The 13,841-nt window shown below is 42.7% G+C and overlaps 1 protein-coding gene across 3 annotated transcripts; it reads right to left on the bottom strand.

The window, feature by feature from the left end:
* Positions 1-8,504: 8,504 nt before the first annotated feature.
* Positions 8,505-9,867, bottom strand: LOC147881407 (MATE efflux family protein). Of its 3 annotated transcripts, none has more exons than XM_087370283.1 (4): positions 9,553-9,867; positions 9,330-9,448; positions 9,088-9,183; positions 8,505-8,881 (listed from the first exon to the last, which is right to left on the bottom strand). In XM_087370283.1, exons 1-4 carry the CDS (start codon positions 9,635-9,637, stop codon positions 8,813-8,815), a joined length of 369 nt encoding a protein of 122 aa, XP_087226409.1. In that variant the 5' UTR covers positions 9,638-9,867; the 3' UTR covers positions 8,505-8,812. The 3 variants fall into 3 exon arrangements, with proteins under 3 accessions (XP_087226409.1, XP_087226410.1, XP_087226411.1); XM_087370284.1 differs by having other exon boundaries at positions 8,508-8,881; positions 9,088-9,174; XM_087370285.1 differs by having other exon boundaries at positions 8,834-8,916.
* Between the last annotated feature and the right edge of the window lie 3,974 nt (positions 9,868-13,841).

The following is a 13,841-nucleotide window of genomic DNA, read 5'->3' as shown; positions in this document are numbered from 1 at the left end:
GCTTCTACCATTCCAACCTCCTGGAATCCCCACCATGTTTACAGTTCCTTCAGTCATTAGTAGTTAGTAACTCAATGCTAACTCTACTAACTAGTGATGCTCCTATCTAGTATCTACTATCTACTAGTAAATACTACTTACTAATTCTACTATAACTACAACTGTTGTAACAAGATACTACTAACCACGGTCCACTAGTAATAAGATGCTAGATACTATTAGTTGCCAGCGTGGGAGTCCCCTGGGCCCCGGCCTCCTTTGAGACGACGAGCGATGGGGGCGACGAAGGAGGGGGGGACATAGGAGGAGGGGAGGGAGGAGGTAGCGAAGGAGAGGAGGATGATGAGGGGGGGTTTTCTGCTGTGGCATCTGGCTAACCTTCTCCTTCCCCTTTCCAAACTGCCGCTGCCTGCTACAGCCCACTTCTTCACTCTCAAGGTGGGTATCCATCTGAGGTGGTTTGCCCTTTTTCTTCTTTGGTCTTTTCTTTTTCTTTTCCACCTTTGTCCATCCTTCCTCCCTTGGCGGGGTAGAAGTGTGGTAGGTGGAATCCAGTGCTGCAAGTTGGGCCAGGGGGGGGGTAGTGAAGGGCTCTGATCTGGTGAAACGTGGGCAAGACCGTGCTTGGTGTCCAAAACCATGGCATCTCAAGCACTGGTTAGGAAGGCCTGTGACTATAAGACTGTGTCACAATGCCTGCATCCGTCATGATCTCTAGCTCTAAAGAAATACTATGCGGGTCTAAGACTGCTACTCTGACTCAAGGCAGCCACCACATCTACGAACGTATCCTGCATGACCCACCCGAAATGTGCCCCCAAGTCTTTGACAATAGGGCGTAGCTCCGCTGCGAGACTTGGGAACTATAACGTGACTGGATGGTGAGGTATGTGGAAGCGCTCGTCAAAGTTAGTTGCACTGAAGCCCAGGTGTACCACGGGACTAGGTTGATGATGAGTCTTCCATCCACGACAATCAGAGAGCGGTCTAGGAAGGCTCTTGTGGCTCTCGGGTGGGAATGTCAAAGCCAAATGATGCCGCGGCCCATGAGGGCAACATCCTCTATGTGACTATCCTCCAGAAGCAAGGTCTCTTGGAGCCAATCCCGTACCTCTTCTTGTGAAGGGGAGTACCCTATGACCCGCCCATGGTGGTTTGTTGCTCTGTCAGAATGACTCAATAAGATTTGGATGTAGGGGGGTCCTACTGGGCCACCGGTTCCTGGTTGGGAGCCACCATATCGAGGGGTGACTTACTGCTAGCTCTCGCAAGAGGGAAGGGATTGAAGCCGTGAGGAGAAGAGGTGATGAAGGCGATGGCTCAATCCAGAGATGAAGGGGCTGAGTCACTGCCTACCTGCAGGCACACTGGTAACAACCCGCTACGAGTAGGGATGCCTACCAGGAGTTGCCCACAAGTCACGAGTCCTTGCGCAACAACCTATACTTTGGATATCAGGGTGCAGATCTGTTCTCACATGAGCAAGCCACTTCATAGCTGAACATGAGTAGGAGGCGCACGAAGTCTGATCACGCAGGTAGACACCCTGCGCAAGTTGGGCACGCTCAGGCCAAGAACAGAAACGTAAGCTAGTCACTAGCGAAGAGCTTGATGGGGGACGCGCAAAGTGGTCTGTCTGGTCACGCAGATAGACACCCTGCATAGTCTGGGAACTTCAAGCCAAGGGCAAATTTGCACAGACCTTGATGAGGGTGAAACTGTCGATTACAAACAGACTGGCGGGCAAAACTGTCAATGACAAGCAGAATGGCGAAACTGTCAATGACGAGCAGAATGGTGGGCAAAACTGTCAACGACGAACAGAATGTTGGGGCTGAGCAGGTGATGCACAGAGGGGTGGCGAGGCGAAAGCTGGAGCCTACTGGAGCAAGTGACAGTTGTAGGGTCGCGTTCAGAGGGGTGGCACGATGAGGAGGAGGAGATAAGGTAGATGGGGTAGGGAGGAGAGCGGGAGCATGAGCAGGAGCTATACTATATACATACTTGTACATGTAGATGCTAATTGGATCTAGATACTAAATATAGACTAGATCTAGATCCTAACTACTCATCTATTGACCTTTGATCTACTGATCAACTAACTAGTTAGTATACATTCATTAATAGACAATTAGTATAGTTCATTACTAATTACTAACTAATCAGTAGTTGAATACAATGTATACAGTTTACTGACTATCTATTACTGAATAATTGTATACTGAATAGAATAGAATGTAGTTACTCTTCCTCGTGGTTGAGCCTTCCCTTCATTGCTCTACTTTGTGTGTAGTGGGCGGCAATGTTGGTGGGCAACTGTAGCTTCTGATGGGCTCTAATGGCAACCCAACAGGCTAAAATTCAGATTGGTCATCACATGTGAAACATTGCCAACCAAGTGACCTACTGCTCCAATTCTATGGCCTAGAATATGCCCTTTCTACTAGTCATATGCTCAGCCAAGCCCTTCTACCTGACATAATTCCCTACTGCACTTGGTGACAACTCTGCTATTCCAGCTGACCATTATTGCTTGTACTTGCTGTTGAATCCCAGCCCAAATCCCAGCCCAATCAACAAACTAGAACTTAGTTAGTAGTAACACGAACATGAACAAAAACAAGCTGAGAACATATGCAAGCTACCATGATCCACCCGGGCCTTGCTAGAGTTGAGGCTCCCACAAGCATGTTCCTATATAACTCTAGCATACCATTCCACCAGATCCCATCCCCAAGGATCATCCTAAAACCACCACACACATTGTTTCTTTCAAGTCTCACCATTTATGACAATTTTGGCTTATTTATTCATAAGCACCATAGGATTATTTCCATGCTTGAATTTTCTGCAGTATTATCAGTGAACTCAGCCAAAGACATCTACCTTGTCAATTCAAGCTGTTGGTTCAACTCATTTTAAGATGATTTCCTGGCCTAAGAGTTGGTTGTTTGTCCTCCATTATTTGCTGGCTCCAGCAAAATGTATTGGGCTGTGCGTGTTTCCTGCTTGTGTGGGGTTGAATGGGTTGTTTTTTTGTAGCTTCAACAGTTCAAAATGCAACCCTCAGTCCAAGCCAAACCATCTAGTGGTGTCAATACACTAAACTCCCGCAATAATCTATAGCCACGCTCTTATAAAGAGTAGAAAAGCATAAGCATGCCACTCAGAAAGAAGCCTTATATCCCTACATTGCTAACCACTGCTTTTATTGATACATTACCCTTGTAGTGCCAATGTCTTGGTGCACAAGGTGTGATGTCAATTGACAATCACCAAATGGGAATAAGCTTAAACCTTTTTGAAAAGCTAACTTTTCTCGAGTTGTGCTCTGGTGAAGACATCAACAAAATGCAAAGGAAGACCCACCATGCCTGAAACCATGCAGTACAAAAAGAATCTTCCCTTTGGAATGTTCTAGGCATTGGCCTACAAAAAGATGTACATTTCCATGTTGATGGTTGGAGATAAAAGGTAAGGGAAGATGTAAGCCAATCAAATAAGAGGAAAGCTTAGGAAGTATGCTTTAATGAAATCTTTTCACAACAAGCCATGTATAACGCTTTTCCAAAGGATAAACTAGAAACATACTTTACCAGAGAGCATAAAACATGATGTGCACTAAAAATCATCAATTCAACAGCTTTGCTGATGTCAGATCTCAACTAAACTTCCATCTTACAAGGATAACTTGCCTCTTTTATGCATTCAGGTCCATTAAAAGTTGTCTTGCCCATTACAGGATTGACAGGGTCCATTAAAAGTTGTCTTGCAGGATTGACAGGGTACCAAACCTGAAGACATTGTGGAAACAATTGTTGGACAGGAAATTTTCTATCCTTGGAAAAAAGATTGTTGGACGTGGGTGCAACATTTGTAAGAAAAGATGGTGGCGGCAACACAGACGCTTATAGAGTCCTCACATCCTGGTCTGATACCAACTGAAGTCTGAAAGGAAATTAACAATTAACATAGTATGTAGAAATTGTGATGCAAGAGTATCGACAAAACACTGCTCAAGGATTCTAATTCAATCAACTCAAGCCTACTGGCCTTGCTCTGTTCGGAAACTCTAACTCTCTGCACCATCGATTGTGAAGAACCTCAACTATGAAACTAATATAACTAAGCATCACCATAAAAGGGCTACAGAATACGTGCGGTATATCCATGACAGTAGACTCTCATCCTCGGCGATTGACTCACTTATCCTCTACTGTGTGTCCAGAGGTATAATTGACGAAACTAATCACTATCATCCCACGCTCAAATTCACTACTATCATCCAGAATTTCACTGCCAAGGTAACCTTGCTGTAGAGAGTCAATCAGTCCACCACATAACTCCTACCTGGCTTACATGCAAGGGGCCACATAGATAATCATCACCACCAGGAAAAAGCACCTTCGAAGATCATATTTCCAACACACTATACTTCGCAAGGATTAAAATCTTTTGAGGTCTGCTGATATGAAGAAAATCAAGACTAAATTTCTACCCAAACCGCCGATCCCAACTCACTTTCAGCATTTCAACCTCCTGGTCTAAGTCTGCCTCACCTTATATTTCAAGTAAGAGGACTAAATGCTACCATTACAATGCTCCGACAAGAACACTTTCTGTTGTGGAAACGTGAAAGCAATTTGTATCTGTGACATAAATAGGTCACTGCTCTACTTTGGATATAAGTGATCTAGCTGGATCATAGTCTACAAACTCGAAGATTTTTTTCATGTATGGGGAGTTGCACTCGGCTGACAGAACTCAGATTCCTTTAGATCATTAGCTACCCTCCCAAACTAGCCTTAGATTTGCCATCTTTGGACTCTCATAAAGCAGCCATTTATGGCCAACCGTCTTCTCCACTCATGACTCTCCATTGGCTACACAATCCTCTCCAATGCAGAGCAGCAATAGTCAACATCAGAGGTGCATCACTTAGAATAGATCCAGGGTTGTCATTTTGAGCTATGTGGCCAGTGGCCATAGCTCTTTTGAAGAGTGGCTAAGCTTTTCTAAGTAACCCCTATGTAAAAAATGCAAAAACACCAAAAATTAACTTGTCTACAAAAGTAGAGGTACCTGAGATTTGATATTATATCTCCAAATAGGCAAAAAGAGGAACAACCAATTACAAAAATACCCAAAGGAATTAGTTTTGAGATTACGTGAGATGAAATATTCACAAATTGATGAACTAGATGTAAGCAAAAAAAAAGCTACCCATGTCAATGTGAAAGGCACACAAAGTTACTCAACACATGGGACAAGATATAGTGATACAAGGAGGGCTTTATATTACGTGGGGAGAGAAATCACACAAGGCATACCTAAATCTGAAATCGCACAAGGCATAAGTGAATGTGTCAGCTATCAGATGTGGAACTCGTTTCTCCCTCGTAGAGTCATGCTACAACTTACAAGATTGCTTTTGCCGTCTCCACAGTTTTTGAAGGATAATAAAAAAGTGACGTTTTACCGTTTTACGTTTGCAAGTCTTCATTCTACATTTTCAAGTCTTCAATCTTATGTAGAAGGTAGGGATCTGCAAGAGCAATTAGATGTTAGTTGATATCAAACGTCATTTATGAGTCGCTCCATGAAGTAAGCAAACATAGCAACTACCTCTCATAGGCATCAAAATGTAATTTACTCACAACATTTAGTGCAGGAATAGATCTAGGCAATGAGATAGCATTTGTTTCAATACTTCACTTGGATGGAAATCCAAAAAATGGAGAGGCGAGGCCAGCAACAACAGAAGCCGCACGAAGTTTTTATAGAATGTAGACGTCAATACCATCAGTGATTCAGCGTGTTACTTGGAACCTAAGAAGCAAGGCAATAGTGCATTGGCCAAGCCACCCAGGCGAATGCATGACAAATACATCTAAGTGAGGAGAGAGAGTCGGGCGAACTTCTTCGTGAAAGGGGAGAAAGTAGAAAAGGGCGGGCAATTTAACACATCCATGTTTTTAACTAAATGTAAGTTTTTTGGGCTAATTTTTTTACATTCTTTTACATGCAAAATAGCCCACCCACTTTTTTAATTGCTTTAAATTCGCCTTTGGGCTATAATTCGCCCTTAAACTTTACCCTGCATGCAAGAGTAGCGGCTTTTCGATAGCTCTGAGACCCCCAAGATCTATTCTCCCCAGGACTACGTGTCGAGTGACCAAAGTTGCGTTGCACAGCGATGGGTGGAAGGGCTTTGTGGAAGGCAGGGTGGCATCAATAGTGGCGGGGTGTGCGACGCACCCATTGAATCTGATCAAGGTGAGGATGCAGCTACACGGGGAAGGCTTGGCAGGCGAGCAAGAGGCACAACAGCAACCTACAAGTACTACGTACTAAGGCAGCAGGCTGTTCACGTTGAAGCTCGAGTTGAGGGGATCACACATGAAGGAATTGGGAAGCTCACAGGTTTCCATTTTCTAGGGAAGGGGGGTGTAGAACTTAGAAGAACCTTCAACCAATTTCCAGAATACAAATTCCAAACGACTGCTCAATGAAAGTACCTGGCTGCTGTTGAGTGACTTGAGTCTTGAGTCTTTAGTGACGAGTCGTGAGTCGTCAAAACTGCAAACAAGTTGGGGTTTTCTTTGAATTGGAGATTGATGGTGGTGGCACTCAATGGCAAGTGCTCGAGCTAAGAGCATGATGTGAAAGCAAGAGCAAAGTTTGAGAAAAGAGTGGAAGCAGAAACTCAAAAAAGAGAGTGGAGTCCTAAAGGATAAGAGATGACAACCACACATCTAACAAGCAATCAACAGTGATGATGGAATCTAAGTTGATCTATTTGATCGAGGGTTATTATGCAAGCCACATTGATTAATTTGTTTAAATTTTATTAATATTATATAAAAATAAGAATATATTATATAACCTTTAGTTTATAAAGTGCTTTATCAACATTAACCAGTATTCCAAAGAGAGCTTATTAATCTAACCTTGATTTTCAAGGTATATCTTTTAAATATCATTAAAGTCGAGATTGCCATAAAATTTTATCCTTTTTAATAACCTGCTTCTCACCACTTACGACGGTTTTTTGCCATTTTTACCAGTTCAGAATACACTAAATGACGGTTTTTTTCTAACATTGAGGAGCATACCGATACAATCATCGCAGGGATCTTTTTCTATGAGGGTATGGAGCTTTGGAGCAATGACTCCTCCTATGTGATGCGGATGCACTCCGAAGGTCTCACCTTCTACTCTGTCACACACTTCGATGACTAGCACCCCTCCTAGTATTGGATAATCCCCTTCTTAGATTTCAACACACAAATGAATGTAGCCAGCAACCCCTTCGACCTCAACACGGCTCTCACCTCACCCTCTTGCCCAATTGGCTATCTATCCAAGAGTATTCTAATATGAGTAGAAATATCTTATTTGTGATGCATGTAGGAATTCTCATCCAGGCCACAATTCAATTCTTGAAGCCACAAAGCTTGATGTATTTGATTCTTTACTACAATTACAAATGCTTTTTGTTTTCCTACCCAAACCCTTTCTCCTCTCTTCACCCCAATTAGTGAGCAAAGACTTTATAGGCATATCTAAAAAAATCAAATCTCTTCTCCACCCTTCACCCAATGGACCTCACAGCTTCTTTGATTCTCTTCGTGAAGTTTTTAGTCGATGGGATGCCATGGAGGGCCCCACCTTCCACACTACCAATGACTTCATGATGATCTTCCTGTGGGTCTAGTTGATATTTTTGGTCAAGGAGGAATTTCTTATGGGGCTAACATCGGTGAGATCTTGATCACCATGCAAGACGATCTGTGGAGTGTCTAGAACTTGAGGAGAACTTGAGAGACCACAGTTGGATCAATCCAACACCAATATCTACTTATCATGACTGCGAGGGGTAGTTAGCACATTAAAACTTTGAGTCACCCATCAACAAATTGTGACTGCTCTTACACATCATCCTAGATGAAACAATATTTCAAAATAACTTTTAATTTAGATATGAGAATAAACACACCCTACCTGTTAATTTTAAAACAGTGTATAAAATTACCCCTGCTATAAATATATTTGTGTAAGTCTTGAGAATTAAAATACCCCTCATTTTGAACTCTCATAGTATACTTACATTTCCCAGATGGACCCCCCGGGGCCTTCTGTGACTGGGAGCTATCGAAATTAGACTACGAGTCTGCTACACAACACTAACCCTTAGCAAAAATGGAAATACACAAATCATTTAGATTTTGCTCAATTTTTCACCACACACCAACAGAACAGCGCCACCAAATCAATGAGAATTAAGAGAAAATACAAATCGAATTTCACTTCTTACGGAGGGGTTTCATCACTATGACCTGCCCCCCTACTAGGGCAGGCCAAAAAGTTTCATGTGAAAAGAGAACCAAGTTGGATTGCCAAATTTGAACAAAACATATCTATGCTACAAAATCTTGGATCTTTCAAATCATAACAAATCTGGCGATTGCTTATTTCAATGAAATTTTCCCTTCTCTCCCTCCTCTACTTATACAACCATGTTAGATGTAGGAAAATGGTAGCCATGAATGTATTATGTAGCTCAATTCACCTTTCAACTCCATCGTCTCCTCTCCCATTCATAGGCACTTTGCAGGAATTGGAGCCATATAGATATTTGTAGCTTTCCGATTTAGAATACAGCCGAAAATTGTGCAGCCATGAAGGTGATGCATTCAGGCTCCAGAGCTGTGTGCTTTGCTCAGGTAGCCGATCATTTTGATGCAGCTTATTCAATGAACAAACTGAAAAAGAGAGAAGCTTGAACTCCCTACCCTCGGCCATCATTTCGTTACATTGTGAGAAGGAGAGGCTCCACCGCAGATGGACGAAAATGTACACGAGCTGCAGCTTTCTCTACCTGCATAATAAACTTCTCCTATTCAATCAGAATACCTCCAAAATTAACTCAGAAACTCTTATGAATCACAGTGCAAATCACAGTAACATATTTAGGTGAAACTTTTTGATCCAGAAAAGAAAACAAAATGGAACCCGAAAAACATAGATGTTTTTTTTCTCCGATGTTTCGATGGGTCTTTTCTCCGATGTTTCGATGGGTCTTACTTCTTTTTTCCAATCTGTGAAGTGGGTTATGGCTCCCAAAGCAAGTAACTGAGTGAAAGCTTCGGTTACCATCCCGACCAATAGCCCCTGCAAGCCCTACCAATTCGTCAAATATTTGAAAAAATGCGCACTTGCTTCAATATCTAACTCAGGGCAGCAGTTGATGTGCATGCGACTCGTGACCTAGCTAATCACATTTCCACCTGTTTCATTGTAACAAGCTCACAGTTGTAAGAGCAAACCTTTCCCCCGAAATTGGCTACAAAGGCCAAAAGACAACCCACTGGCATACCCACAACATAAAATGAACCTAGATAGATCCAATCTCCAGCCTTTTGCCATCCAACACCTCTGGCAACCCCTACGAAGAAAAGCAAATCATAAGAACCTGTGGTCTTCAATCCGCGTTAGATAATGAAGATCTGTAGTACTATATACCCTCTTTTACAAAGTTGATCCCAATACATCCAAGAACTCCCTGTAGACCATCAAATATTGTTGAGACTGCTACGAAGGGAACAACACGTGCTACATATTCCACCACCTCCATTTCATTGCTATAGAGAAGTCCCCATGACTTACGAATAAGGAGAAATATGGTTGCTAAGGTCAGTGCCTCTGTTAATACCAGAGACAATCCCACATTTACAGTTGCACGGGCTGCTCGTGACCTGCCTGCTCCAAGTTCATTTGAAACCCTTGTACTGAGACAAACGAATTAAAAATCGAGGCTGTTGAATAATTCTATGCAGAGAACAAACGAACACAGAGTCTTCCACATACACTGCTGAAATGCAATTAGGAGTTGCCCTCGCAAAATATTCTAAATGGAGAAATAGTAGTATGGAGACAAGCTGAGAACATAACGCGCGGAACATATTTCGTCTATTGTTCTGACCTTTCCCTCGTCTTCTTGTCCTTGTCTTATGCATGATAACATAACAAAGGCGCTCTCCTGCCATTGATTAAAACTAGCATAAAAACTCCAAAAAACAAGGCAGGCCATTTGAACTATGTTCATCTTGTTTAATGTGGGAATTGTGATTGGTCCACGTTTGTCTTCTGGCATGCATGCATAATTGCAATTAGGCCATAGTGCACGTGTACGAAATTCTGATTGGTCCATGTTTGTCTTCTCTCATGCATGCATTATTGCAATTGGGAAAGTCTAAGCATTGGTAGTTGATGGAGTAAAGTAGGAGATTGTGCGGCTTCATGTATTGCAGGTTCTTCATTTGTGGGCTTCTTCTTCTGCGAAGGCCAGCTCCCCAAGTCTGCATTCAGTTGCACGGGCGTCTTCTTCTGCGATGGTCCAGCTCCCCAAGTCTGCATTCAACGCGGGCTTCATTCTTCTATGATGGTCCAGCTCCCCAAGTCTGCATTTCACTGCGCGAGGAAGGCAACAAAAGGTTAGTTATTGAATGGGTGGATTTCGTAAATTCTGAGCTTTCAATGGGAGGATATGGTGCGGAGCATATTTGTCATCTTACTCCCTAATCTTCACCGATTCGGCATCGCCTCAACACGCAAACGTTTTTGTGGCTGTTGCTAACACGGACTCCTTGTTATGCAAAATTTAAAGCTATGGTCTTATAAAAACAACAAGAGGCAAAACGAGGCCATAGCTTGTGGTGTGCTCTGTATGTTCATATTCAAAAATCGTGTTATGGAAGGCTCTACAGACTATATGGAAACGATTAGTGGAGCTTTTGCCAAAGGTTTTCCTTGAACCTGTCTTCTTTTTTGATTGTTTTCTATTCAAAACGTCTTTCATTACTTCATCCTTCATTCTGATATCTCGCTATGTTTGATTGCAGGTTTGGCTAAAGTCTGCCCTGATGCGGTGGATTCTCCTTCCACTCCAGTGATTACAAAGCGTCTTGCTGCTGTTGCTGAACGCGTCGAGCATGTTGTCAAGGCGACTGCTTCATTCCACAATAAATGCATGCAAAGCGTTGAATCTCTATCTGCATGGTTGATGGTTCTCTCACATTTTTTTCAGTGATTGAATAGCTGAAGCTTTTTTTTGTGCGGCTGTTTGCTCCTATGTATCGTTTGTGCCTCATTTTTGCTTTGTTACTTCTATTCATTTATTTCGATGGCGCTAAGTACAGTCTACCTACTTTCTGTTCTGTTTAGCTATTGATTTACTTCGCTAGCGATGGTAAGTAGATTCTTATCTGTGAAGTGTACAACGACTTGGTTGCTATTGCATAGAGCGGTAAGTACAGTCTTCTCTACTTAGTTGGTTGCTGTTGCACAGAGCCAGGTGAATACTAATCATTTCTTGTGTTCGTATACTCAATTTGTTTTTTTCATTTTGATGCGTTGCTGTGATAGTTTGTGGCTCTCTGTTGCGCCACTCTGGTTTTCTTCAACAGACCGGTTATGTTGTGATCTCCATGATAAAAACACTCTAAATTACTTGTTTATTCACGTGGCGGTTATAGTTACAATCATAAAACCTTTGCAAAAACAATTTTAAATACAAAATATTGTATGAGATGTGAACCTTGGAGATATAGAGAAGGAATGGAGATGGCACGTCAGCGTCGCGTGCTGAGTGGTTGAGCCGAGCAACTGCTCATATAGGTCATCCATCGTGAGTTTGGAGCTACAGCAGAGGGTCGATAACTGTGGGAGATGCACCACTGTAGAGGGCTTGTAGATGAAGCGGTCGCTTGGAGTGTTGGAGGCTCAGTTGTTTTTGCTTGCCATGTTGATGGAGAAGACACCTGCTTGGTGGAGCATGACTATTGTGGAGGCCTAGGAGTCGAGCTCCTACCTACGTGCTTGGAGCACTGGCAAAGAAGCGCGGCCGTAGATGGAGTCTCCGCCTACTTTGTCAGCTGAAGCATTGAAGTCATCAACTGAGCGGTGGAGGTCGTACTGAAGCGTTGGAAGAGCAAGTTGCTAAAGAGCGCTTGTAGGAGCCTAGCACATACGGGCTACCAGTGTTCTTCACGTAGGAGATTGAAGAGCTTAATTGCAAAACCGCACAGTGAGCCACGTTGTGGAAGAGCCGGTTTGCTTGTGCATGGTGGTCATTGCTATAGATGGTGTGCTGAGGTCATTTTCAGAAGTGGAATGGATACTATGGCGCTGTGTGCCTGTCGTTTGTGTCCTGGGCTAGTGAGCTTTGTTGCAGGATTAGCAAGGCACTGCTCTTTGTGTTTCACTGAAGCCGTGGGGCGCTATTTGGTGCTATGAGGTCATTGCTCTATGCTAGAGGCGTCTCGTTGAGGATGGGCTCAGCCTACCTTGTAGTTTAAGATGTAGTGTTGAGCGTGTTGGTGTGGACTGTTGTTGGAGCAGCACTCTAGTTGGTGGCGTTGCTGTGTTCACTGGCTTTGAAGGTCATTGCTGCTGTAGAAGCAAGTCATCGATGGAGAGCTTTATGCGTTGAACGAGAGCTAGCTATTTGACATTGATGCAGAGCCATTAGCTGTATAGGAGGCATTGTTGGTGCTCACTTTGGAGCCTACTTGAACCTTACAGAACTCGAAAAAACTTTGAAACTACCTCTCAACCCTCTCAAAACTCATGAAATGAACCTCATAAGAAACATGATCACTCAAAAGAGTATAATTTGAGCTCTAGTAAACAGAATCCTGATCTTTCTTATCTGAAACGGGAATGGAATGAGTAACTCTCTCTCTTTCAATGAACGAAAATATAGACGGAAATTTCTCTCAAATGGATGGAAGTCTTCTAACAAAGGATGGATGAAGATCTCTCACCAGAAGTGTACTCTTACAGAGAACACTCAAGAGAACTCTCAATCTCAAAATCTCTCTCGCACTCTCAAGAATCGCAATGCCTCAATGGAAGGAAAGGGAGCCTTGATACTATGACAAAATATGAAGAGAGGAGAGGAGAAGACTGGAGATGAAGAGAGAGGGTGCAAGAAGAGAGCACACCACAAATGACTAACTATACACTAGATCTAGTTGAAAATGTAGAATATATACAAACCCATTTAGGGTTACATTCTCTCAACATCATTGATTGTTTTCCAAGGTCCCCGAGGAAGAAAGGGCCACGAGGGGAGCTTGTGAGGGAGTTTCTACTTTCTACATGTTCCGCATACAAACATTTAGACGTGAGCTCAATCGGATGGGACTCCCCGAATGATCGTACCGGGGAGGGGATAGTATGTTTCAAACTCTGTTTCATGGGAGTGGCTGCAATCTTGCAATCTGCCATATGAAACTTCTTCAAGAGACTGTCAACATATTTGAGATGACTCGTGAAGTACTACAAGACATAGGCCATTTTCCGATGAAAATACCGACACTTTTTTTTTCAGGGGCGCAAACATCGCTATAAGAGTCACTAAAAGCATTGGAAAAGAACCGTCACTATAAAGCGTCGCTATATAGCGATGATGATAAACGTCGCTATATAGCAACGTTGTTAATCGTCGCTATATAGCGACACTGGTAAACGTAGGTATATAGCGAGGATTAACAAAACTAAAAAAAAAGGATTAGTGGGGCTAAACAGGGCTTGCTATGGCCCTGTTTAGCCCCACTAATCCTTTTTTTTTTTTGTAATTACAAAACAAAGTTTTTTTATAACAAAATTTTCCTTGCGAAAAGGGTGATACAAAATCGCCCAAATGAAATGATCGAGCAACAAAAGCATATACATGTCGGACATATACAACATTGTTTGTTACAAAATTACCCTTTCGAAAGGGCGATACAAAATTGCTCAAACGAGCGGATATACAAAATGACATACAGGGCGAA

The sequence above is a fragment of the Dipteris shenzhenensis genome, chromosome 31, assembly GCF_047967505.1.
Source record: "Dipteris shenzhenensis isolate YYH24624 ecotype China chromosome 31, Dip_SZ_1.0, whole genome shotgun sequence".
In the NCBI taxonomy this organism is placed as follows: domain Eukaryota; kingdom Viridiplantae; phylum Streptophyta; class Polypodiopsida; order Gleicheniales; family Dipteridaceae; genus Dipteris; species Dipteris shenzhenensis.
This window is presented reverse-complemented; position numbering and strand designations above follow the sequence as displayed.